General features: G+C 54.3%; 1 protein-coding gene across 5 annotated transcripts; it reads right to left on the bottom strand.

Annotated features, from left to right (window-relative positions):
* Window positions 1-1,764: 1,764 nt before the first annotated feature.
* Window positions 1,765-25,618, bottom strand: Ankrd24 (ankyrin repeat domain 24). Of its 5 annotated transcripts, none has more exons than XM_041669841.1 (21): window positions 24,740-25,618; window positions 21,872-21,936; window positions 17,544-17,878; window positions 17,381-17,469; window positions 16,683-16,747; window positions 15,977-16,034; window positions 14,146-14,216; window positions 13,952-14,058; window positions 13,591-13,778; window positions 13,038-13,075; window positions 12,495-12,575; window positions 12,279-12,386; window positions 11,613-11,657; window positions 11,440-11,538; window positions 9,964-10,036; window positions 9,606-9,724; window positions 8,057-9,508; window positions 7,227-7,394; window positions 5,911-6,039; window positions 5,507-5,572; window positions 1,765-1,870 (listed from the first exon to the last, which is right to left on the bottom strand). In XM_041669841.1, exons 2-21 carry the CDS (start codon window positions 21,908-21,910, stop codon window positions 1,835-1,837), a joined length of 3,366 nt encoding a protein of 1,121 aa, XP_041525775.1. In that variant the 5' UTR covers window positions 21,911-21,936; window positions 24,740-25,618; the 3' UTR covers window positions 1,765-1,834. The 5 variants fall into 5 exon arrangements, with proteins under 5 accessions (XP_041525775.1, XP_041525774.1, XP_041525777.1 ...); XM_041669840.1 differs by lacking the exon at window positions 1,765-1,870 and adding an exon at window positions 4,392-5,256; XM_041669843.1 differs by lacking the exons at window positions 1,765-1,870; window positions 21,872-21,936; window positions 24,740-25,618 and adding exons at window positions 4,392-5,256; window positions 18,798-18,837 and having other exon boundaries at window positions 17,544-17,674.
* Between the last annotated feature and the right edge of the window lie 4 nt (window positions 25,619-25,622).

Here is a 25,622-nt window from a genome sequence, read left to right as displayed (position 1 = left end):
CATTAATATTCTTCTTTATGATATTTCTCCTAACAATCAATGTTTACGACTTATCCTTTCCGATTCTGCTTATATAGTTGGGTTGTCCTCAGCAACAGAACCTGCTTCAGTTTTGTCTTCACATCCTGCTGGGTTCCCATCACCACAGGAACCACATCAGGTTAAAAGTCTTCACACATCCTTTGTTTATTAGTCATACCCATGCACCTTTGAACCTCCTTGTCTTCATTGCAGAGATAAAGAAGCAAGCTTACACATGAACCTGCCCAGTGTTCACTTCTCTATAACAGGAATATCAACACTGCACACTGATACTATCGACCTCGTGTACAGGAATGCCCCAGTTGTGCTCTCCTGCACCGTCATGGTCACATGTAGCTGAAGGTATTCCCAGAGTTAAAAGTACTAATGAATTATGGCAAATGAATGCCATCCACTTTGTTCTTGTCCCTCAGGTGCCATACCTGCACACAGCGATACATATTCCAAAATTCTTTGGGCAGTTCCTCAGTCCTCAGAGAATGCTTCTGCTTTGCTTTTCTATTATACAAACATTTGCTGATGAGGGAATGACTGCTTTTATAAAATCTAACAGTGGATCAGCCTATGTACAGTAAGGAATGGAATGTTAATCATGTTACAGGCATTTCTTATAATCCTCAAGGAGCACGTAGAACACTAAAACAATTATTGGAAAATAAAAGAGCTGGGCAATGATAGTGCGGGCCTTTAGTTGGGAGGCAAAGGCCAGCCTACAGAGAATGTTCCAGAATAGCCAGAGTTGTCAGAACCAGCTGACCTGTTGAATGTGTCTGAAAAGGGGAGTGAGGATTGAGAAAAGAAAGATATGAGAAAGAAGGTAGAAGACAGAGTCAGGAGGGCTCTCAGTGAATACTGTAGCAGCCTCGAGCTTATTTCTCATCATTCTTTTATACCCAAGGCAAAGGGGGGGGGGGGGTAATACTTCCCATGATACAAGGAAAAAACAAGTGTAGTTACCTCCTTAATACTTGAAACATCTAATACCACACCCTTAGTCAAACATCCTGTTATTTGGCCTTGACAAACTTGAACTCTCTGACCTAAAATCAAGATGGAAATAGAGTCGCTGTGGGATCCCACAGAGTTACATAGAGAAACCTTGTCTCAAAAAAATGAAAAAAAAGTAAATTTAAAAAAAAGGAGCACCGGGCTGGAGAGATGGCTCAGTGGTTAAGAGCATTGCCTGCTCTTCCAAAGGTCCTGAGTTCAATTCCCAGCAACCACATGGTGGCTCACAACCATCTGTAAAGAGGTCTGGCGCCCTCTTCTGGCCTTCAGGCATACAGACAGAATATTGTATACATCATAAATAAATAAATAAATAAAATATATAAAAAAAAGGAGCACCAAAAGGTATTCTTGCACTTATTTACTCTTCTTTGCAGGTGGGGGAGGGTCAAAACAGGGTTTCTCTACGTCACTTTGGAGCCTGTGTAGGCATGGCTGGCCTTGAACTCATAGAGAGCCTCCTGCCTCTGCCGCCCAAGTGCTGGGATTAAAGGAGTGCTACCTGACTTACTCTTGATTTTTTTTTCTTACTCTTGATTTTTAAAATTTGCCTCCAGGTGATATATGTTTGACACCTAAAATTCATTTCTTTATAGAACATTCTGAACTGCCTTTAAATTAGCCTGTGTGGTTTAAACAATTTGAGATGTGGAATCTCAGTTGGCTGAAGAAAATTGGGAAGTGGATGCGTCTGTCATTAGCAATTTATGCACTGAGTCATTACAGATTCCTCTTCAGCTCCTCTGGCTCCTGGCCATCAAGGACAATGGTAGAGGGTGAGAAGTTAGTGGAAGTCACCAGAAAGATAGCCAACCTCCATCTAAAGGGCAAAGCAAACATTGAACATACCATCAGTATTCATGTCTACCCACCAGAGGCCAAGTTAAGGCCCTATACACAAATGGAGTAGTTATTCCATGAAATACACAGAACCCTATGTCACCTGAGAATCTTTTCTGGTGATATGACCTGCTTCATCTGTGGTAAGTGCCTCTGAACAGGTGTATTGGACTTATGTTACTCTACTTCAACTTGTAGGTTGGATGGATCCAGCTCCTGTTATCTTTACTAAAGTGTTTATGATTCAACCTTGGGTCCATAATAGACTCATTCATCCATCTGAAGAAGGGATTGTATTTAATTCTTTGGATTCAAATTTCTTCCTGTTTGCGAAAGGCATCATTACATTAGTAGTCCTATTAAAAACATGTATAAGCTTATAAGGTAGCAGAACTGCTAATCATATGGGTCTCATTCAAGCTGTTCTCTAGAATGATCTCTAGGTCATATGTTAATAGTCTCCTCTGAAACCCCTTGAGCCAGTAACCCATAGTCCAAATCACCCTCAGCACTGTCTTCCATGTTCCTACTAGAATCAGCACTTAAAGCATTCAGCTGCTTTTTAACCCAAAGTTCCAAGGTCTTCATTCCTCCAAACAAAAGCAAGGTTTGTCCTATGTAGTAGTAGGAGCAGTGGGGCTGTGTCCCCAGCACCCGGCCGCCCACATGGCTAGCTTATGCCCTGAAATAATTACACGGAAACTGTATTCTTTTAAACACCGCTTGGCCCATTATATCTAGCCATTTCTCGGCTAACTCTCACACCTGGACTAGCCCATTTCTTATAATCTGTGTAGCCCACGAGCTGGCTTACCAGGAATGATCTTAACCTGCATCTGCCTGGAGTGGAAGAATCATGGCGACTCCTCCACTCAGCTTCTTTCTCCCAACATTCTGTTCTGTTTACTCTGCCTACCTAATTTTTTGTCCTATCAGAGGCCAAGCAGTTTCTTTATTACTTAACCAATGAAATTAACACAAGCCAGAAGACTCAACCCCATCAGTCCTATTATAGGAATACCCAGTCCTTAGTACCAACTTCTGTCTTAGTTAATTAAGTTCCTATTGCTGTGAAGAGGAACCAGGACCATGCCAGCTCTTAGAAAGGAAACATTTAGTTGGGGCCAGTTTACAGTCCAGAGGTTTAGTCCATTATCATCATGGAGGTTGGCATGTGGGCAGACATGGTGCCAGAGAGGCAGGAACCTGAGAGTTCTAAATCCAGATCAGCAGGCAGCAGGAAGACATAGTGACACACTGGCCAGGAGTGACCATCTGAGACCTCAGAACCCACCCTCAGTAACACACTTCCTCCAGCACAGCCACATTTCCCAATAGTGCCACTCCCCGTGAGCCTATGGGGGCCATTTTTATTGAAATCACCATGGTATGCACAGATCTGAGGCTATGAAAGCCCAAGTGCACAAGCTACAAACTGTTTCAGATTTCTTTCCCCTCTATGCTATGCTCATACTAAAACTTGTTTAAAATGTCAACATCGACCAATGGAGTCCTGACAAGCTGGGAAAGCACAGAGCACTCTTATCAGTCATAAGCTCAAGATGTTAAATTTGCTTTGGTTGTCTCCTGTGTGTAGACGTAAAAGTGCTTGTCACTTGTGTTAAAAGAAATCTGTCAAATACATATATCCATCCCTCTGGACAGAGTGTTAATGCTTTTATTTAGAATCATTTTTGGGTCCCCAAGCTTTTATTATGTCTCAAAGGCATGAGTCTGCCTTTTCTACAATGTGGATTTGAGTTACAGATTGCAAACAGTGATAGTGCTAACATATCTAAAATATTTCTATCCTTTTTGTAAACTTAAAAAAATTCTTACCGGGCGATGGGGGCGCACAGCTTTAATCCCAGCACTCAGGAGGCAGAGGCAGGCGGATCTCTGTGAGTTCGAGACCAGCCTGGTCTACAAAGCTAGTTCCAGGACAGGCACCAAAGCTACAGAGAAACACTGACTCCAAAAACACACACAAAACAAAACTGGAATCATTCTAGGAATGTGTGTTTGTGCTCCTCCCAGGTGCAGAGGATAGGAGTGAATCTATTTAGATTATCCATTATTGCTTGATGCTGTTATTCAATAGAATGTTTGCGCCTCTGTGGAAAATCTTGTTTTTGCCACGTGGGACACATCCTTGTGACTGTCTAGAGTTTGTGTTTTTGCCGTGTGGGACACGTCCTTGTGACTGTATAGAACTTGAACTTACCAGAACTTTATTCCTTTGGTATTTGCAGACAAACTTTCTTCCCGCAGCCTTGGCTGTCGTCACAAAACCTTTCTTAACCCTCAGACATTATATTGTCAGGGACTTTGAAAAACATTAGCTATTGCATTGGATTTTAGTCCACCTAAAATATCAGCTCCACTCCCAGGTCTCACTGCCTCTGGAGCAAAGGCCGGGCTCCACCTTGACCACGCCTCCGCTGGGCTGGCACCGCCATTGGGCCAGGTACCTGGTGTAGCTCTGGCGTTAGTGCCCAGCCCCTAACCCATCCTTTGTGTTACAGATACCTTTTGTTGCCCTGTGTGAATCTCATCTGAGAGGTTCCCATGGATACAAAGCCTAGGCAGACTTGGCTATGGGGAAACCCAGAAAACCGTGGTACCTCATAAATCAGGTATTTGCACTTGGCAATGTAGTGTGGACACTCCACTCGGTTTGAGATATGGAAATCTACTAGCTAAAGTATAAACATAGGAAAAAATTAAAATGCCAAGAGGCGAAGGGAAAGCTTCAGTCCAAAGAGGCTGAGCCCCTGCGGCCTCAAAGGCTAGGTTCATTCTCAAGAATCTCAGAGTCTTTATTTCACGGACCCGTGCGAACCCACACACCCATGCTGCCCTACCCCGTGACACCAGCCCCTCACGGGGTATTCTCCGCAGGACTCCACCTCTGAGCCACAACACTATCCCCTGGTTTATTCAAATACGGCATTGCATTCATATTTATTGCTATAACTGTTTTGAGTCCAGAATATCAGACTATCATCTGAACCCCTGCGCCATCCCTGCCCTCGCCCAGCGGTTACGTCTCCCTCTTGCAGTGAGTTTACACTCCTGGGTGGGTGGGTGGGATACAGATGGCATAGTGGGAGTTGTACCATCAGATGGGGAGTGCTGTAAGCTGTGGAGTGATGGGTAAGGTCCCAGGCTGGCTCCCAGAGCCTGCTGAGTCCGTTCAGCACCCTGCGGCATGGGAAAGGGAAGGTGGTCTCTGTGGCTTCAGCTTACAGTGGTGAAGGACGGAGAGGGAAGAACCCAGCTGTGTCCTCAGCGACCCTGAGCCTGCAACCGCTGCATCTGCAGGATCTGGCTGAGAATGCATTGGACGTCCTCATCCATCTGTCCCTGCGGTAGAGTAGGGATGGATAGCGGCAGAGAGACTCTGGTGCTCCAGCTGGGTGCTCCCCTGTGCCCTAGAAATCCCCCTACACAAACCCAAGGGACTCAGTACTCCACAAGACAGGTCTGTACACGGGGATGTTCCCAGAAGCCACAAGGCTATCCCAGAACAGAGAGGAAACAGGCCCAGGCAGTGGCGGAGGAAGGCTGAGGCTGGATTGGCCCCCTGAGATGGAGTCAGGAGGCGGGCACTCACCTGAATGGCATACAGGAGATGGGTACGGTATAAAGCCACCACGGCACCGTGCTCCCGGGCCTCCTCCTGCAGACAGAGAAGGGGGGGGCAGAAGGATCAGATGCTCAAGGTCATCCTTGGCTACATAGGAATTTTGAGGTCAGCCTGGGCTACAGGAGACACTGCCTTAAAAGACAGGCAGGAGGGAGGAAATGGGAGTGGGAGGGGAGAGTGGGAAGAGGATTTGGAAGGGGAGGCCCATCCGCGGCGAGACACACCCATGTCCCTCCACCTGAGTCAAAACCCCATGCCCCTGAGGTGCCCTGGCCAGACTGGATCCTGCCAGCCACACCGCCCCCCCTGGTCTGGACGGCGACTGCTCCCCGTGTGGCTGCCTTCACCCCTCCCCTGCCGCAGAGCTGTACCTCCATGCGCTGCTGCAAGGCTGCCACCTGGCCACGGAGGGCTTCCTCCTCCTCAGAGCTGGAAGGGGCTGCCTGCTGCGCCTTCAGAGACTCCTTCAGTGAGAAGACTTCTTTGGACAGTTCTGTGATCTGGAAGGGTGGAGGAACTCTGAGCGGCCAGGCAGGGACCAGGGACCTCTGCACCTCTACTGGGCAGTTTCATAAAGGGTCACAGATCTGGGCCAGGAGCTGAGCTGACTGGGAACTTGTATCTGTAAAGCCGAAGAGCTGACAACTTTTTTTTTTTTTTTTTTTTTTTTTTTTTTTTGGTTTTTCGAGACAGGGTTTCTCTGTGTAGCTTTGGAGCCTGTCCTGGAACTCACTCTGTAAACCAGGCTGGCCTCGAACTCACAGAGATCCGCCTGCCTCTGCCTCCTGAGTGCTGGGATTAAAGGCGTGCGCCACCACCGCCCGACTCCTTGAACTTTTAAATGTTTGGGGGGAGAAAATAGATCAATTTTGTGACCCTTGAAGGGATTCCAAATCACACTTTTATATTCATCAATAAAGTTTTATCAACACGTCTGTCTGCTCACAGCAACAGGAAGCAGACAACATACAGATTAGCAGATACTTTGTCATTTTTGGCCTGTCACAGAAAAACACCCTGTCAGCTCATCTGGGAAACAGCAGGTTCTAGAGCTGCCTGGTTACAGTCAGTAAGCCATAAAAACAACTTGGATTTTCAGCTCAGGTTGCAGGGAGGCCCAAGGCTGACCTGTGACCTGCACACATGCACCTGTACACAGAGAACACAGAAATGACACAATTGGTCAGTTGGCTCACATGCGGGAGCCAGGGCACTTAGGGCCAAGCCTCTCTCTTGTCTCTCTACTGAGTTCAACCCCTGGGACCCACATTGTTGAATGAGAAGACGGATTTAGGCAAGTTGTCCTCTGACCTCCACACAGGCATGCCCCAACCCCCAACTAAAGAAATACATATAATTTTAAAATCTTCTAAACATTACAGGCTCCGGGAAAATTGGGTTCAAATGCCGGCATGTGATCCATTTATTGCTGTGTGACCTTGTGTAACTGGATTTACCTCTCTGTGCCTGTTACTTCAAATGGGGATTAGAGCAGTATACCAGTTAGGATGGTTACAATGAGCAGTTGGAGCATCAACACCCATAGCGGCTCTAGCTGAGACTCTTCTCTGTCTCACTCTTGCCATTGATAAATGGGCTGGCTTCACAAGACAGTGACGGCTACGAGGTTCTTCAGGTGTGTAACCTCGGCTGAGTGGGCCCCAACAGAGAGCAGGAGGGAACCCACCTTCTTGTCCTTCTCCTTGGCCTTGTCCAGGGCCTCCTGGGCACGGCTCTGCGCCTGGCGTGCCCTCTCGGCCTCTGTACGAAGCCCCCGGAGCTGCTGTTCGGCCGTGGCCAGCTGGGCCTCAGCCGCGTGCCTCTCGCTCTTCATAAACAATGCCTCCCGCTGCACCTGTGGCCCAAGCCCACGCGTGACTCTCGGGACATTTAGACCCCAAAGAGGCTTGGATCCTGGGGCTCTCCCCACCCTCTCATGTCAAGCTGATGGCTTTCCACCTCCCCACCCAACCCTAGGAACCTTCAGGTCCTGGGTTCTAGCTTCCTCACTCAGTGATGCCCGAGTGAGGTCCAGGTACTCAGGAGGCTGAGGCAGGAGGATCAAGAGTTTGAGGGCTACATCATGAGTTCAAGGGCAGCCTAGGCAACTGAGAGAGACGTCTCAAAACACACACACACTAATAAAAACAAAACAAACTCATAAAAACAAAACAACAAACAAACAAAAAGGCCAGGGTTTGGGGATGGCTCAGCGGGTAAGGGCACTTGCAGCCAAGCCTGACAACCTGGGTTTGGTCCTCAGGACCCACATGGTGAAAGGACAAGACTGGGTCCCACCGGCTGCCATCTGACTTTCACGCCATACTGTGTGTGCACACACATAAGGAAAGAATAATCAGTTAAATCTAAATAGAAATATTACGGGCTGGAGAGGTGGCTGCTCAGGCGCAAGACCAAGGTTCGGTTCCCAGCAGCCACATTTTGGCTCAAGTGTGCAAATCCAAAGTTCCGGGAGATCCGACGCCCTCTCTGGGCCTCCCTGGCGCCTGCGCTCACCTGGAAGACTTCGGCGCTCGTCCTCTCGTGCTTGCGCGCCAGCTCCTCCAGCTGCGCCTGCAGCCGGGTCACGTGGTCGCGCAGCGCGCCCAGCGCCTGCTCGTGCTCGTCCGCAGGCACCGAGGCCCCGCGCACGCGCTCGAGCTCCTCGCGGACCGCATCGTGCGCGGAGCTGAGCTCGGCAGCCCGAGCCTCTGAGGCCGTCAGCGCTCGGCGCAGCTCGGCGGCCTCCTCGCGTGCGCGCTCCCCCGTGGCCGTGGCCGTGGCCAGCAGCTCCCGCAGCGTCTCCAGCTCGCGGCTCCTACCCCGTGCCGCCTCCTCAGCCTCCGCAAATCGGTCCCGGGCGGCCTCCAGCTCGGCCGCCGCCTCCCTTTCCCGCAGGCGAAGCGTCTCTTCCAGGCCGCGGATTCGGGTCTCCAGCTCGGCCTGCAGCGCCGCCGCCGCTGCCGCTGCCCCCGGGTGCAAGGCCGCAGCACTGGGACCCTCCGTGCAAGCGGCCTCGGCTTCCGAGGCCTTGAGTCCTACGGCCTCGGCTCCGTTGGCCTCTGTCACAGTATCCTGCGCGCCTGTGGTCTCTACGGCCATGGCTTGTGACCCCGTGGCCTCCTCTGCTCCCGTGGTTTCCAGGGTGGTGGCCTGAGTTTCCGAAACCTCAGCTCCCTTGGCCTCAGTCACAGTGGCCTGCGCACCCTTGGCTTCTGCTCCCGGGGCTTCAGCTCCAGTGGCCTTGACTACTGTGTCCTCTGTCGCTGTGACCTGCACTCCTGTGACCTTCACTCCTATGACCTCTGCCACTGTGGCCTGCACTCCCGTGGTCTTCACTACCGTGGACTCTGCTGCTGTGGCCTGAACTCCGGTATCCCGCAATTCTGCTCCCGTGGCCTCCGTGTTTCTAATCCCTGTGCCGAGGAGCCCCTCCTGCACCATGCCTGGATTCCCTTTCCCTCCCATGGCTTCCGCCACCACCGGCTCTCTTTCAGCTTCGTCACCTACAGCTTTCACGTCTAGGGCCTGAGCCCCAGTGGTTCTCGTGTCCACAGTCTCGTCTGCCGCAGCATCTTTCCCCGTGGCCTCTGAACTTGCAGCCTCGGGCTCTATAGGTGTCACTTCTGAAGCACTGGCTTCTGTGTTCCCGGTGCCCAAGCAGCCTCCTGCTTGGGGTTCCGTGGTGCCGTTTGCTGGGGTTTCTGGATATGTGATACCATTGAGCTCCGGGACGCTAGGACCATTCTGGGTGGTGGTTCCCTTGTCCCTGCTCTCCTTCTGTACTGTCTCTTCTCCATGACCCCTGGCCACCTCCCGCTGCTCCTGCAGTGCCTGCATGGCCTCTGTGTGCTGCCTCCGGAGCTGCTCAAGTTCTGTCCTCAGAGTATCATACAAGACCAGAGGGACCACTTCAGGCTGATTGTCTTCCACCATCTGCACCTCGTCCTTCTCAAACTCCTCAAGGATCTGGGGGTGGCGAGACAGGCAGGCTAAGAGACAGCCTCACCATGTTCCCCGCCCACCCCAAGGTCCCCAGATCTGTACACTGCCTCAGTTTCCCCACCTGGACCTTCTCCAACAGCTCCTGGTTCTGCCTGGTGAGCTGAGCCACCTGCTCCTGCAGGGATGCCACCAGCTCGTCAGCTGACAGACGTTGCTGCTTTGACAACAGCGCATCAGCTCCTGGCAGGGTCGGGGAGAACACGGAGTCAGGCTGGCAGCACACGATATCAGAGGCAGGAGCCATGCAGCAGGGGACCTAGCACTACCTACGGCAACTGAGGAGGGGGAAGGGGAGCTCACAGTGCATTGCCACTCTCCTGGCATCACGCCCCTCCACATAAGGTCATGGCTCTGCCCCCCCAAACGCCTCAGAATCCCAGATGGAGAGCAGTGAGGGGGTGAAGGGGCTCAGAACTCACCTGGAAAGTCAGGCATCTCAGCCTCCTCGTCCTGCAGGGTGACCACATCGTAGCTGGTGTTCTCTCTATCATTCTAGCAGTGGGGTACAAAGTCGACCTTCAGGTCCTGCACCTTGATATCATCATTACCTCCCAAAACTGGGGTGTTCGCATATCTATACAACACTCTGGAGTCACCCGACTGGTAGTGGCTGTATTCACAGAGCATCCAACATGCCCTTCCATGTTCTACTAGGATGCTGGGGTGGGCCAGGGCCTTTGGACATGCCGGGCAAGCATTCCCCACTGAGGATATGCCCAGCATATGATCAAGGCTCTGGGTTTGAATCAAAGCAGCTGCCCAATAGAGGATGGTCTCTATGCATGCTCGTAGATATTTTGCCACATTTTGTTTCTTTTGTGAGCAACCGCACGGGGATGCACACATGCCACAGGGCATAGGTGGCAGTGAGAGAATTGGTTCTCTCCTTCCATCCTGTGGGGACGTGAACTCAGGTCAGTAGGATGGGCATCTCGCTGATTCTAACTGCACACTTTGAGCAGCATCTGGGTGAAGGTTTGAGGGGTGTGGTCTGTGTGTGACTGGGAGGTTTATATGTGTGGGACATGTGGGATGCCTGTGTCAGTGTGGCTGCCATCTTGGCATATGTGTGTGTTTGGAGAAATCTTCATAGATATGTGGCTTTGTGGAAGTCATGTGTAGTCGGGACATTGTGGATGCACCATGGTTCCTGAATGAAGCTCTGGCATGTCAAAAGACCCACCTGACACTGACCGAAAATCTGCCCGCCCACCCTGACTCCACCCACCCCTGCCCTGGTCCTTCCCATTCCTGTCTTTGGCCCAGCCCTTTGCAGTGACCCCTTACCTTGCTCCCATCCACAACACTGGCTCCACACACTTTGATGATGGCACACCCAACCCCGCCATCCTTGTCTTCAGACTTTCCCCACACCTCTATTCCCTTTCCAGGCTCCAACCACACCCAGCCTCTGGTCCCGCCCCCAGCCTGTGACTCCAGCCTACCCAGCCTCTGGTCCCACCTCCAGTCTCTGACTCCACCCAGCCTCTGGTCCCGCCCCCAGCCTGTGACTCCAGCCTACCCAGCCTCTGGTCCCATCTCCAGTCTCTGACTCCACCCAGCCTCTGGTCCCGCCCCCAGCCTGTGACTCCAGCCTACCCAGCCTCTGGTCCCACCTCCAGTCTCTGACTCCACCCAGCCTCTGGTCCTGCCCCCAGCCTGTGACTCCAGCCTACCCAGCCTCTGGTCCCGACCCCAATCTCTGACTCCACCCAGCCTCTGGTCCCGACCCCAATCTCTGACTCCACCCAGCCTCTGGTTCCACCTCCAGCCTCTGACTCCACCCAGCCTCTGGTCCCGCCCCCAGACTCTGACTCCAGCCCACCCAGTTTATTGCCCTGTCCGCACTGCAACACCCTAAACCCTCTGGCCACGCCCGCCGTGGCCCCGCCCACCTCCAGAAGGGACAGGCGGCTCTGCAGGCTCTCTACCTCCCGGCCCAGACTCTCCTTCTCTTCCTGCTTCTCTGCCAGCAGTTGCTGCAGCTCGTGCACCTGCAGAGGACAAGGTCAGCACTTAAGGACCTGAGGACCCAGGACCCTCCCAAGCAGTGGTCCTCCCCACCTACCTGCCTCTCCAGGCTGTGCACTGAACTGGCCTCTGCCTCCAGGGGCTGCAGGTAGAAGCGGTTGGGATTGGACAGAGCAGGACAGAGCTGGATAGTCATGCGCCACCTAGTGTCTGACAGCCATGACTATTCTCCACCTACACTGAGTCAGTCCTACTGTGTACCACTCTGAGCTTTCACGCTGTGTGCCGGACCCCATTCTGTTCTCTCGCACGCTCGCTCAAGTTGCTTTGGCCCAGAGCCTGTTCCACAGCAGACCCTGTTCCAGACCACTCACTCATTCATTTACTCCTCGCCAAGGGCCAGTCATTCACCCAGAGTTTATCCACTCTGAGCGTGGCACCTTCAGCTGAGCCTGCCCTCGGGGGCGTGGCTTTGAGTGGTGGAGCTCTATGGTGGAAATGAAGGAACCTGAAAATGACGGGACGATTTTAAATAAAGTGGGAAATGTCGGTCGGTAACAGGCAGAGACTGAGGAAGGAGCCTTGGAGACATCTGGACAGACAGTAATTCTCTCCTGCAAAGGCCCTGGGGCAGGACAGAGCCTGGCATGTGGGAAGGTCAGTGTCTGGAGCAGAGGAAGAAGGAAGGGGAGGAAGGCAGGTGGTGTGGTGTCCCAAGGAATAGCTCCCCACACCCGGACCGCAGGCCTTACAGCCTCCTAACCTCCTTTCTCCTCCTTTCCTTGTGCTGTTCCAGGCCCCTGATCTTCTGCAGGAGCCGGCCTCTCTCTTGGCGCAGACGCACAATCTCCTCATAAGCATCCTGGTCGTCCTGTCCCCTCCCCACCAAGGGAAGCCACTTTAGGTGAGGTCTCCAAGGCTGCACCACCGTGAGCGTGAGGCAGAGCCCCCTCCCGCTCCAGGCTACCCCATCTCTTACGGGAACAGGCATGCTGGCTGGAGGTTGGGGTGCCTTCCGCTTCTTGGGGGCCCCTTGCTTTTCATGGCTGGACACCGAGTTCTGGCATGGGCATACGGACACAGGGCCTGGGCCAGGATCCACTCAGGGGATCCAAATTGGCCAGCCCCTAGCGGTCAGCCGCCTCAGCTCCCTCCTGACTTCCTGTGATGAACCCCAAGTTCACCCTACTAGTCCTACCTCCCACCAGCCATTCGCTGTGTACCCTCTCCCTGGCTTTATAGTCCTCTATGACATCGTCTATCCCCTTTGAAGCCCGAGTCACTGAAGATCAGAGCCGCAGGTAAAGTGGCCGTGCTAGCAACCACCTCCCCTCCCAGTTCCACTGCTGGTATTCACGTAACCGCCACTGGGCGGCAGCAGATCCCGGAATAACGGTGACAGAACCGCTGTCCACGCGGGTCTGCCTTTTCCTGGTGATGGGGGGTGGGGAGGAGGAGGCGAGGGCGGGTGCAGCGAGTGCATGCACCGGGCAGAGGACTGTCAGCCCTTCCGGGTTCCTACCTGAGACGAGGCCTCTCCGGAGTCATCCTCTAGAGAGGCTGTGGAGAGCGGAAGCAAAGTCAGGGACCACCTTCTGCGTTCTCAGCCCAGAGTAGCTTCCCAAGTGCTAGTGCTTTGTTGTTGTCGTCCAGGAGGGTCTCACTCTGCAGCCCAGGCTAGCCTTAAACTCAGACTAAGCTCTCTAGCCTCCTGGTCGTGCATCACAAAACCCAGCCTCTGGTCCAGGAACGTTAAGGTAGAAACCTATGGGGGTGGACTGCTGGGTGGGGAGGACCTCAAAACTCGCAGACTGGGGCAGTGGAACTTCCCTGTTGGGGGTGGGGTGGGCTGTCATCTCTTAGGAAAGGCAGTCTCCATACTAAGGGTGACCCAAGAAATCACAGTGGACCACTCATGAGTCCTCTGGAGCTCCTTGAAACTGCCCTGAGACGGGGAAACGAAAATTTTCATGACCCAGCATTGAGGTACCTTGGAACTATCAGTAACAAAGGAATAAGTGGATGACCAGAAACTGCCTAGAAGGAGACAGATAGGAGAGGCAGGGTTTGCACACCACTGGGAGGTGAAGGGCGTTGTGCAAACTCCTGTAGAAGCTGCAAGATGACTTTGTCCCCCGTCAGGGCTCCGTAGTGAGTGGCGTCCTGGCCCAGGGCATCAGTGATGCCCACCTGGGCTCCACCTAGCAGGAGTACTTCAACGGTCTCCGGGCTGGCCCCCTCACACGCCAGCATCAAGGCTGTCCTGTGGGGGTAAACAGGGCTACTGAAGGAGCAGACGTTGGTCCCAAACCTCCTAAACCCTACTCTACATCCAGGCCAGGAAGAGGGTTCCTAGGTCCGCAGCTCAGAGAGGTCCAGATACCTGCTCCAAGTCACACAGCATCTGCTGGAAAGGTCGGGAGGCCTGGTGCTCACCTGCCTTGCAGGTCCTGGTCGTTTGCTGCAGCTCCCTGCTGCAGGAGGAGGCGGCAGAGATCTGTGTGACACATCTGGGCCGCTATGATGAGGGGCGTGGCGCCCGACTGGTAGGGAGGATGAGATGGCATGAGTGATTCACTACGGCAGGGTTAGTACTGTACCCCCACACACACAAGATCCCAGCAGCTCACCCGATCCCGGGGGTTCATGTGTGCCTTGAAAGAGCAGAGCAGCTTTGAACAGGACAGACAGCCACCAGCCGCTGGGAAAGACAAGAGACCAGGTCTCAGTCTGCAGCCTGGCTGGGCTGGAACTCACTCTGCAGCGGGGTGGCTGACACCGGTTCTGCCAGCAGCCGGGAAGCCCAGGCTGGAGGATGGTTGCACCTTAGGGACCAGCATGGGCTACCAAATGAGACCTCAACTAAAATCTCAGGGTTGGAGTGACGGTTCAGTGGTTAAAGCTCTGGCTGCTGTTGCAAAGGACCTGGGTTCGGTTCCCAGCACTCATGTGGTAGTAGCTCCTAACCATCTGTAACTCCAGTTCCAGGAGACCCAGCACCCCCTTCTGGCCTAGCACAGACATGCATGCAAGCAAAACACCACTCATACACATTAAAAAAATGTAAATACATTTCTTAAAAAAATTAAAATCAAACAAAAAAACATTAAAAAAAAAGCAGACTAGAAAGATGGCTCAATTGGTAAAGGTGCCTGTTGCCATGGCTACTGACCTGAGCTGAATCCCCAGGACATACCTGCCGGGAGAGAGAACCCACTCCACCTCCCTCAAGCACATGGCACAGTTGAATAAACGAAACGATTTAACTTTTTAAGACATCTCCTCGAGTGCCGTGGGCATGGACGCCACCTGATGGTGCCACTCTGACTGGGGACTTAGTGACTAACAGCAAAGCCAAGAGTGCTGTCCCCTGGGCAGGAGGGTCTGCCTGGAGGGGCGGGCAGGCCCGGACCCTGTGCTCCTGGCCCCCGGCAATCAGTCCTTGGCTGCTCTGAGGACGGAGTGGGAGTGGAGGAGCTGCCTGTATTTAGGGCACCCAGGGGATTTTGGAAGGAATTGGGGTTCTAACCACCCTACTCTGTCCACCCACAGGCCAGGCTTTGGGGTGCAAGAAATAGGGTCCCCCACTGGTACAGGTGCCTAACTTCTTGTGCAATGGGGCAAAGGGGCCTGGTTCACAAGGTGACTGTACTTTGAGCTAAGCCTTAGGCTGCACACAGAACAAGTGACCAACTGGAGATGGTGGCCCGCATCCGTCCCCCAGCAACTCAGAGGCTGAAGCAGGAGGACTATAGACTTCAGAGCTAGCCTGAGCTACAGACTGCATCAAAATAAGTAGGGAGAGGGCTCAGAAAATGGCTCTGTCCGTAAGTGACCTAAGCTCCACCCAAACATAAGTCAGGTGTGGAGGTGCACAATGCAACCCCCAGCACGGGGGCGGGGGTGGGGGGGGGGGGGGGCGGGGGAGGAAGAGGCAGAAGGACCCAAGGTTTGCTATCACCTAGCTTAAGTTGTGGAGACCAAGTTCACAGAAGGGGTGGAGAGTACATGACAATTACACAGATTGTCTTTTGACTTCCACATGAATACTCATCCACAAAAACTAAGAAAAGGCCAGGCGGTGGTGGCACATGCCAGTAATCCCAGCACTTGGGAGGCAGGGGCAGGCGGATCTCTGTGAGCTTGAGCCTAGCCTGGTCTACAAAGGGAGTTTCAAGGGCTGTTACACAGAGAAACCCTGTCTCAAAAAACCAAAGAAAGAAAAAAAAAACTAAGAAAAGGTCTAGAGCTGCAGGTCAGAGATAGAGAGCCCTACCTAGAATCCTCCAATGAGGGGCTGGGGCGTGGTCAGGGGTGGAGCCCCGCCTAGAATCCCCCTGTGAGGGTCTGGGGTTATGGTCAGGGGTGGAGCCCCCCTAGAATCCCCCAGTGAGGGACTGGGAGCATCATCCATTGCCAGGGAGCCTGCCTTGAATTTGGGAGGCCCTGGTTGCACCCCACCTGCATGATGAAGGGCTGTCCACCCACTGCTGTCCTCAATGTCCACCACGCAGGAAGCCTGGGAAATAGTGACAGGTGATGTAATCTCTATCCCCTGAGTGACTGATTTCTTCAGCCCTCCCTACTCCTTTGGACTCTACTGCCCTTGTTTCTGCGTGTGTGCTTGCTGGTACTCGGCCCAGCATGTTGCCCGGTGGGAGACTGCTCTTTCCTGAGGTTCCCAGTGAACAATATCAGGTGAGCAAGCTTGGGGCAAGTACTCGTACCTACGGAGACATCTCATCGGCTCACAGATTCGCTATTTTTAAGATGTTTTAGTTGTGTGTGTGTGTGTGTGTGTGTGTGTGCAATGTGTGTTGTGGGTGTGCACATGAGTTCCCGAGAACACCAGAAGGGCAAGTAGGGTCCCCTGGAGCTGCAGTCACAGATGGTTATGAGCCTCCATATGGGTGCTGGGAGTCGAACGTCACGTCGGTCCTCCACGAGAACAGACAGTGTTCTAACCACTGAGCTGCCTCTCCAGCCTCTCTGGCTCTTTTTCTCCCCTCTCCCATCTTCTTTCCCTGAGAACCCATCTTCCAGCCCCCTCCCCAGGTGACCCTATTTTGATGATGGTAACAGAAGGGACCAAGCTGGGGGCCCGGGAGTAGCTGGGGTTTGAGGAAGTAGCTGGAGTTTCGTGTGGACAGAGAATGAGCATCAGGACCTCCAAGAGCTGCTTCAGGCACTCAGGGTGCCCATACTTGGCTGCCAGGTGAAGGGCATTGTAACCTGAGGGTAGAAGAGATGGGAAGTGTCCTCCAGGTGTGCTCAGGGGCCTCCCGCGCCTCAGCTTCCAAACTCACTACTTTTTTTTAATATTTTTATGGTTTATTTAACTTTATTTCATGTGCATTGGTGTGAAGTGTCAGATCTTAGAGTTACAGACAGTTGTGAGCTGCCATGTGGGTGCTGGGAATTGAACCCGGGTCCTCTGGAAGAGCAGTCAGTGCTCTTAACCACTGAGCCATCTCTCCAGCCCCAAACTCACTACTTCTTAAAACTCACTGCCTCCGTAAACTTTTTGGTTGCTGTCTGTTGCCTCTCCATACAGGGTCTCATTACGTAGTCCAGGTTGGCCTGGAACTAAGGGTTTTTTTATTTTATTTTTAATTTTTGACAAAGTCTCATATAACACAAGTTGGCCTCCAGCGCACATATAGCTAAGCTGAATTGCTTGAACTCCTGATCTTGAGCCTCCACACCAGCTGCTGGGACGATGACAGGCGTACACCCACCACGGATGCACTCCAGGGCTTCCCCTCATGGTGAGTGTCCTACCCATGGAGCTACAGCCTGATGTGAACCCTACTCTGGACAGCCAAGGAAATCCTGCCGTCCACCCAGGGGCGGGTCCGGAAGTACCTGCTCCATCTGTGCTCATGACGTCTGAGCCTTGAGCCAGCATCACCTCCAGACAGCCCACGGCACCCTTCATGACCGCTAAGTGGAACCTAGAGGCATGAGTTAGGGGTCATTCCCAGAAGAGTGTCCAAAGCCACCCCAGTCCCAGGGCTTGGGCACTCACGCAGACTTGCCCTCGGGGTCCAGTTTTGTGGGGACCAGCCCTTTGTGGGTGATCAACGAGGCCACTCTGGCAGCATCATTGTTCTCCACGGCCTGGAGCAGGCGCTGGTCATTTTTGCCCCAGTCTTGGCCCTGTGGTGGCACACCCAGAGGTGTGTGGGACTGAGTGGGTTCACTGTCCCCGCCCCACCAAGGGACAAAGGCAGTGAGTGGCTCCGGACTCTCACCCACCCACTCCTGGGCACTTGCCTGGCGCCTGCCTCTTGCTGCGGGTTTCGGGATAGGGCACGGGCCACAGGGCGGGCAGGAGCCAAGGTCGGTGGGACCGAGCCGGAGCTGTGGGGTAGGTGGTCCTGGCTGGGGGCCTCGAGACAACGTCTCTGAAACCTGCACCCCCCCCAGCACGTGTCTGCAGACCCACTACCACGGTGTCTTCCGAATGTCAGTCCTCCAGCCACCTCCCCTCACTGTGCCTTAAGCCAAAGCCAGTTTTGTAAGACAACGCCCATCTTTCTTCTTTTCTTTTTTTAAAGTATCTCTCTATGTAGATCAGGCTATCCTGGAACTCACAGAGATAGGCCTGCTTCTGCCCCCAAAGTGCTGGGATTAAAGGCGAGGTCTCCAATACCATTCTGTTTTTGAGGCAGAGTCGGGCACCACGTAGTCCCGACTGGCTTCAAACTCCTTGAGTCAAAGATGACCTTGAGTTCCTGGTCTTCCTGCCTCCCCCCCTCCCCAGGACTGGGATGACAGGTATGAACCAGCTCACCTACTTTTACGTAGCGCTGGGGAGGGCAGCCAACAACCCATCACCTCACCCCTCCTCCACAATTATTTTACTATCTTTTGTTATCTTGAGACAGCGTCTCACTATGTGGTCAGGCTAGCCTCAAATTAAAGATCCCCCTGCCTCAGCCTATGAATGCTAGGGTGACTGGCCTTTCCCAAAACATCCTCCAGCGCCCATTGACGCCACTACCTCCCCGCCCTTCACAGCCAAGGTCCCACCGTCCCCTGTAGCATTAAGGCCTGGACGGTAGAGCTGCGCCACAAATATGCCCAGGTTCCCAAGTCATTGTCCGCAGTGTCCTCCAAGACCTGCATCCCGCAATGCTCGGCTGACCCCGCGCGAGCACAGAGACCCTCGGCGCCGCCCTCCACGTCCGGCCCGCGCCCCGCAGCTGCCCCGCCCCCCGCCCCCCGCCGAGCATCTTCCTGAGAAGAAGGGAAGGCGCAAAGGGACCCAAACGCCTACCGCGAAGGAGGCGGATGCGCAAAGGCACAGCTGCTTCATGGCGAAGGGATGGGACCAGGCCAGACCAGACCACGCCCACTCCCCCCTAGACTCGTGGCCACGCCCTCCTCCTCAAGCACAGGCTCCGCCCAGCTTCACCCTCCCCACCCCCACCCTCGCTCAGGCCCCTCCCACCTCCTCCCCAGGCTCAACCCCGCCCCCACCCCTCGCCTGGCAGCTGGCCCATCATTCATTCACACTTCGTCTCCCAACCGTTTACTCATCCATTCACATATTTGTTAATCCTTTCATTCACCTTTCCCGTCTCTCGTTAATTCCCGCCCCCCATTCACTAACTCATCTTTTCATGGGCACATTCAGTGGCTCACTCCTCCTCCCTTCGCCCGCTCACTCCTCTAGCCCACCCGTCCATCCACTCTTCCACCATTTGCTCCGGCCCAGCGGCTCTCACTCTGAAATGGAATCCCGCGCCTACCTCGCCCCTATCCACCTATGGGCCTGACCTAGAGCTCACCTACTAGGGCCTCCGCCCTCCTCACGTGCGCACTGGGATTCAGCTAGACTTGCCAGCTGAGCGGGACGCACCACCCCGCACGGGCCTGGTACACAGTGAGAACACAGTAAAAGCTGCTTCACTCACCGGACACATGGAGCGATGCCTGCGCAATTCATTAGACCAACCTTTCAGTGCAGGGGTGCGGCCTGCGTTTCTGTCTCCGGGGTCTGTGGGCACCTGTCCCGCCTTGGCTGCCCTCCACGCAGGACACACAGATGCATCCCACGATCTGCTGCTCGGGGACTGGGGGACAGGGGCACCCTGGGCAGAGGCTCTGCTGTTCAGCATTTATCAGGTGACTGCTGGATGCCTTGGAGACTCAGAGCCAAGGCAAGCCCTCTCCAGTTCCGTGGCTTCTGTGCAAGTGGTTGGTACTATAGAAAGTGTCTTGGGGACAGGACAGGAACTGTGGGATGTGGAGTTTCCAGACAGGCAGAACTCTGAAGTGAGGGTCTCACCCAGTCCTTGCAGTTACGAATGTTTCCCTAACAAACCAATCCTGCCTTCCTGTCCCTCAACACTCTGGGCACTGGGCTGGTGTGTCGTTGTGTCATTCTCTATGGGGAGTCCTGGCACACACACACGTGCGGACACACACATATATGCCAACTTTGAGAGAGAGAGAGAGAGAGAGAGAGAGAGAGAGAATGAATACTTTGAGCTGGGTGTGGATGTCTCAGCACTCAGGAGGCTGAGGTGGTAGGGTTGTGAGTTCAAGTCCAGCCTGAGCTATCAGGACAGCACCAGCAAACCTCTACAAGCCTCCTCATTGCCCTGAAGGGATTTTCTCAAATAAGATCAGAAGGTCGGTGAGAGGCCCCATAAGGTAATTCCAACTCTAAACAAGGAAGACCCAGAGCCCGCTGCGCCCAGCTGCGCCCCTGCTGGAGCCTGGAAGGACAGCGTGGGGACACCTGCTGGAATACAGCTTGGCGCTTGCCTGCCCCAGGAGGGAACCCAGAAGCCACGGGTGTTCGCTTTCTTCCCCCGAGGCTGCCTTGACAAAAGCGGAGCTTCATTCTGGCTGCTGTGCGGAAACCGGAGAAGGGCGGGCAGAGGCGGCCCAGGTCTCCCATCTGCTGCCCAGGCTGGCGAGCGCCCCACTCCCACACCCCCACTACCGCTCCTCCCACCCCGAAGCTGCCCCTTCAGCAACCCATGGAAATACACCTGCTTCCCACCCCAAACTAGGTGTTTCTCATCAGGGGTGGGCTGCAAGATTTTGAAATAATTCAGCTTTTAAATAGATAGATCTTTTTCCCAAACAGGGTTTCTCAGTGTAGTCCAGGCTGTCCTGGAACTCACTCTGTAATCCAGGCTAGCCTCGAATTCAGAGATCCGCCTGCCTCTGTCTCCAGAGTGCTGGGATTAAAGGCGTGCGCCATCACAGCTGCCCTAATTCAGCTTTTCAAAAACTATTTTTTCCTTTAATTTAAAATTTATATTTATGTGGATGCGCGAGTGGGTGCATGACGACAGAGGTCAGAGGGCAACTTTGAGGAGTCCTTTTCCTCCTTCCCCCAGTGGGTTCTGGGAATCAAACTCAGGAGAGGTCAGCGCAAGGGCTGCCCCTGCAGAGGACCACGCTGGGCTCACAACCACCAGCGACTCCAGCGCCAGGGGACCCGACGCCCCCTTCCGGCCTCCATGGGTACTGCACACATGCGGTGCCCACACAGCTGTGCAGGACACAGGAAACGCTTTGGCTGCAACACCTTTCCCCTCTGAGCCATCTTGTCAGCCCTTTACTTGGCTTTTGCAGTAACTGGGTTTCCAACTGGCTGTGATTCCCAGGGTTTCTGTGAAAAATGTATCGGAGGAAATGAGGGGCCAGGCGGAAGATATCAGGGGCCAGTCCAGCCTGTGTAGCTGTGTAGGAAAGCTTCTCTCTCTCTCTCTCTCTCTCTCTCTCTCTCCTCTTTCTCTCTCTCTCTCCTCCCTCCCTCCTTCTCTCCCTCCCCCTTCCCCTCCCCCCTCTCTCTCTGAACAAACCCTTCCATCTCCATTTCCCCATGCAGGTCACACCCACAGATGCCTGGCCCCTACAGGAGGCAGGACCCTTTAGAGCTGTGTGACTTTGAGCCTCTCTGAGCCTCCCTTCATCTCTGAAATGCAGACAACATAAGTTCATTCCTTGAAGAATCCATGTGAGGGTGAGACAGGGGCTGACTGCGCAGAGCACCTGGGAATCCCTGTGGAGTCACTGAATTCAGGGGTTCAAATGAAAACAGGTGGAGAGAGTTGGAGGTACCTCGCTGACACCTTGCTAACAGGCACAAAGGTCCTGCTTCCATCTCTGGGGGAGGCCAGAGTGGGGCCATCAGAGGAGTCAGTGGACCCATGTGAAGGGTAGCATTTGGCTAGTAGAAAAACAACACTGGTCCATGAAGCTGCTCTGGGCTCATGGGGAGGGGGTGGGGAGGCCTAAAGGCAGAGCCCTGGGTTCTGAGCTACTGTGGCGGTTCAAGCAGGAGATTAGACAGGGTTCATGCCCTCCCTCCCCAAGCGGTGGACTCACCTCTGTCTTCTTGAACCTTGCCCGAAGGGTCTTCATCATACCAGTTAGGGGCTCTTGTCCTGTCTCTGGGGAAGAGAGGGATGGAGTAAGGGAGGGTGTTGGCTGGGGCCACAGCACCCTGCACAGCCCAGCCTCTGTCTTCCTCTTGCACTGCCAGCCCCTGCGTGGGCAGATCTGCTACCCTCTCTGCTGTGTGTCCCTGGGCAGGGCACTTGCCCTCTCTGAGGGAACTGTCCTCAACTGTAAAAAGAGGAGATAATTCCTCCCTGGCTCAGACGCTGTGCTTCTGCATCAGCTCACACCACCATCCTGTGCTGCATCAGCTCACACCATCATCCTGTGCTTCTGCTCACACCACCATCCTGTGCTGCATCAGATCACACCACCATCCTGTGCTTCTGCTCACACCACCATCCTGTGCTTCTGCTCACACCACCATCCTGTGCTGCATCAGCTCACACCATCATCCTGTGCTTCTGCTCACACCACCATCCTGTGCTGCATCAGATCACACCACCATCCTGTGCTTCTGCTCACACCACCATCCTGTGCTTCTGCTCACACCACCTTCCTGTGCTTCTGCTCACACCACCTTCCTGTGCTTCTGCTCACACCACCATCCTGTGCTTCTGCTCACACCACCATCCTGTGCTTCTGCTCACACCACCATCCTGTGCTTCTGCTCACACCACCATCCTGTGCTGCATCAGCTCACACCATCATCCTGTGCTTCTGCTCACACCACCATCCTGTGCTGCATCAGATCACACCACCATCCTGTGCTTCTGCTCACACCACCATCCTGTGCTTCTGCTCACACCACCTTCCTGTGCTTCTGCTCACACCACCATCCTGTGCTTCTGCTCACACCACCATCCTGTGCTTCTGCTCACACCACCATCCTGTGCTTCTGCTCACACCACCTTCCTGTGCTTCTGCTCACACCACCTTCCTGTGCTTCTGCTCACACCACCATCCTGTGCTTCTGCTCACACCACCATCCTGTGCTTCTGCTCACACCACCATCCTGTGCTTCTGCTCACACCACCTTCCTGTGCGTCTGCATCAGCTCATACCACCATCCTGTGCTTCTGCTCACACCACCATCCTGTGCTTCTGCATCAGCTCACACCACCATCCTGTGCTTCTGCATCAGCTCATACCACCTTCCTGTGCTTCTGCTCACACCACCATCCTGTGCTGCATCAGCTCACACCATCATCCTGTGCTTCTGCTCACACCACCATCCTGTGCTTCTGCTCACACCACCATCCTGTGCTTCTGCTCACACCACCTTCCTGTGCTTCTGCTCACACCACCATCCTGTGCTTCTGCTCACACCACCATCCTGTGCTTCTGCTCACACCACCTTCCTGTGCTTCTGCATCAGCTCATACCACCATCCTGTGCTTCTGCATCAGCTCACACCACCATCCTGTGCTTCTGCATCAGCTCACACCACCTTCCTGTGCTTCTGCTCACACCACCATCCTGTGCTTCTGCATCAGCTCACACCACCATCCTGTGCTTCTGCATCAGCTCACACAACCATCCTGTGTTTCTGCTCACACCACCATCCTGTGCTTCTGTATCAGCTCACACCACCATCCTGTGCTTCTGCATCAGTTCACACCACCATCCTGTGCTTCTGCATCAGCTTACACCACCGTCCTGTACTGCATCAGCTCACACCACCATCCTGTGCTTCTGTATCAGCTCACACCACCATCCTGTGCTTCTGCATCAGCTCACACCACCATCCTGTGCTTTTACTCACACCACCATCCTGTGCTTCTGCATCAGCTCACACCACCGTCCTGTTCTTCTGCATCAGCCACTGATGTTAAGAACCTTCCCCGCTTCTCTGTACACCGAGTCATAAAACCCTATGTGCTCATCAGTGTTCTGTCTCCCAGACAGAATGAACTCTACCCCCCAAGTGGAATGTCCTGCATTCTCCACAACTAGGTCACTTCCTCTGCCTCTAACCTGGCTTCTAAGCAAGGAGCAGCCACCAGGCTTCTTCCAGGTTTGCCCAGTGACAGGCTTTTTACTAGGGGTAAAAAGGAGGAGACACTGGACTCTCAGTCCCTTGTAGGAAAGCCAATCACACTTGCCACTACTCTTGGTAAACAAGAGCAATCTATTCAGTGTAGACCCATTCACCCACCCATCCACCCATCCACCCACCCATCCATCCACCCATCCACCCATCCATCCATCCACCCACCCACCCACCCATCCACCCATCCACCCTCCCACCCACCCACCCATCCATCCACCCATCCACCCACCCATCAGTCTGTCCATCCATCCATCTACCCATCGACCCGTCCGTCCGTCCATCCACCTATCCACACACCCATCCATCCATCTGCCCATCCACACACCCATCCATCCATCCATCCACCCATCCATCCGCCCACACACCCATCCGTCCATCCTTCCTACCCCCTCTGCTACTCAGTGTGATGGTTCACTCTCACCCCCCAACTATAGAGTTCAATCACACCCAAGGGTGAGTAACAGGACACCCAGGAGAGTTGTCCACAGGTTGCCAGTCAGGAGGGAATCGCGGGATGGGGGCAGGGAAGGTCTGTGGATTTAGGGGTCTCCCTTCTAGAAGAGGTGACAGCAGCACAGGTCCAGTGGCCTGTGGGTCCCCACAACGGTTCAGGGTGGAGGCTGCGCACTGATCCAGGGCCGCAGCTGTCGGGTGGGACGCGTGCACCTATCACGAGTGCGTAAGTGCATGTGTTCAGGGTGTCGCAGGCAGTCCCCCGCGGGGCGGCACCAGGACCCAGGCCTCCCCTTCCTCGGGACCCAGGGCAGCGTCTGCCCTGGCCTCCCCCAGCCTCATCCCCCTACCTCAGGCGACTCCAGGCCAGAGCCCTGCGTCCACCGCAGCCTCTCTGGTTACCCGCTCCAGGTACGAGCTGCCAGCAGCGGAGTCAGGGTGATACCCGATCAGGTTGGGGGGGGGAGCACCCGCCCAGGAGGACCGGATGAGCCGAGGTGAGCTGTTGTTGGCCAGCCTGCTCAGGTGGGCAGCCCGGAGGACCGCCTCTCCCTCCAGCCTGTGCGCTCCCGCCGCCGGGAAGCCTTCCTTGGGTGTCCCCACGGGGATCAGGAGGTTCCTGTAGTTACGTGCTGCCCGTCACCGGGTCCCCAGTCATCATCACCACGCTTTGATACTGTCTGTGACCACCAACAAGGGTCAGGATGGTGGTTCCTACTGCATAGATGACCAAGGGACGGGGGATCACAGGGGGTCCTTGTGCCCCCAATATCCCCTTCTCCATCTCTCGGCATCTCGTTCTGGGGACCTGACCCTGAAACTCTGTGCTATCCCGGGAGATGCACCCCAGAAACAAAGCCGAGAAAATGTTGGCAGGTAGTCCTGGGGGTCTTTACTGGGCCCGAGAACCCAAGTTCCCATTCATCCTATCCTGTGGCCCAGAGAGAGGCAGACACGGGCTGACAGTCACACAGCAGAGACCCAAGAGCTGCCCTATGGTGTCATGAAGCCCGCACCGGCTCTAGGCACCAGGGACTGGGCTCTGCCCACTGAGCAAAAGCCTATTTTAATGGATTTTGTTGATGGTTGTGTCTCTTTTTAGAAACAGGGTCTCTCTACACAGTCAGACTGGCCTGGGACTCGCAATCCTCCTGCCTCGGCTCCTGCGAGCGGCCGCAACAACTTTCTGGTCCAGAACTGGCCCAGCCAGACCGGGAGAACGCTCATCAGTCG

Source organism: Microtus oregoni, unplaced genomic scaffold (assembly GCF_018167655.1).
Source record: "Microtus oregoni isolate MIOR12 unplaced genomic scaffold, Mior012 000019F_ref0000042, whole genome shotgun sequence".
Classification (NCBI taxonomy): domain Eukaryota; kingdom Metazoa; phylum Chordata; class Mammalia; order Rodentia; family Cricetidae; genus Microtus; species Microtus oregoni.
Note: the sequence above shows the minus strand (reverse complement) of the source record. Positions and strands in the feature narration are given on the sequence as shown.

Bases quoted from the DNA above. Each gene is read 5' to 3' on its own strand.
- Ankrd24 (XM_041669840.1), bottom strand. From the start codon at position 21,910: ATGATGAAGACCCTTCGGGCAAGGTTCAAGAAGACAGAG. The intron at 17,879-21,871 runs GTGAGTCCACCG...CCTACCCCACAG, and splicing joins CAAGGTTCAAGAAGACAGAG to CTCCGGCTCGGTCCCACCGA. The intron at 17,470-17,543 runs GTGAGTGCCCAA...TCATGCCTCTAG, and splicing joins GACCCCGAGGGCAAGTCTGC to GTTCCACTTAGCGGTCATGA.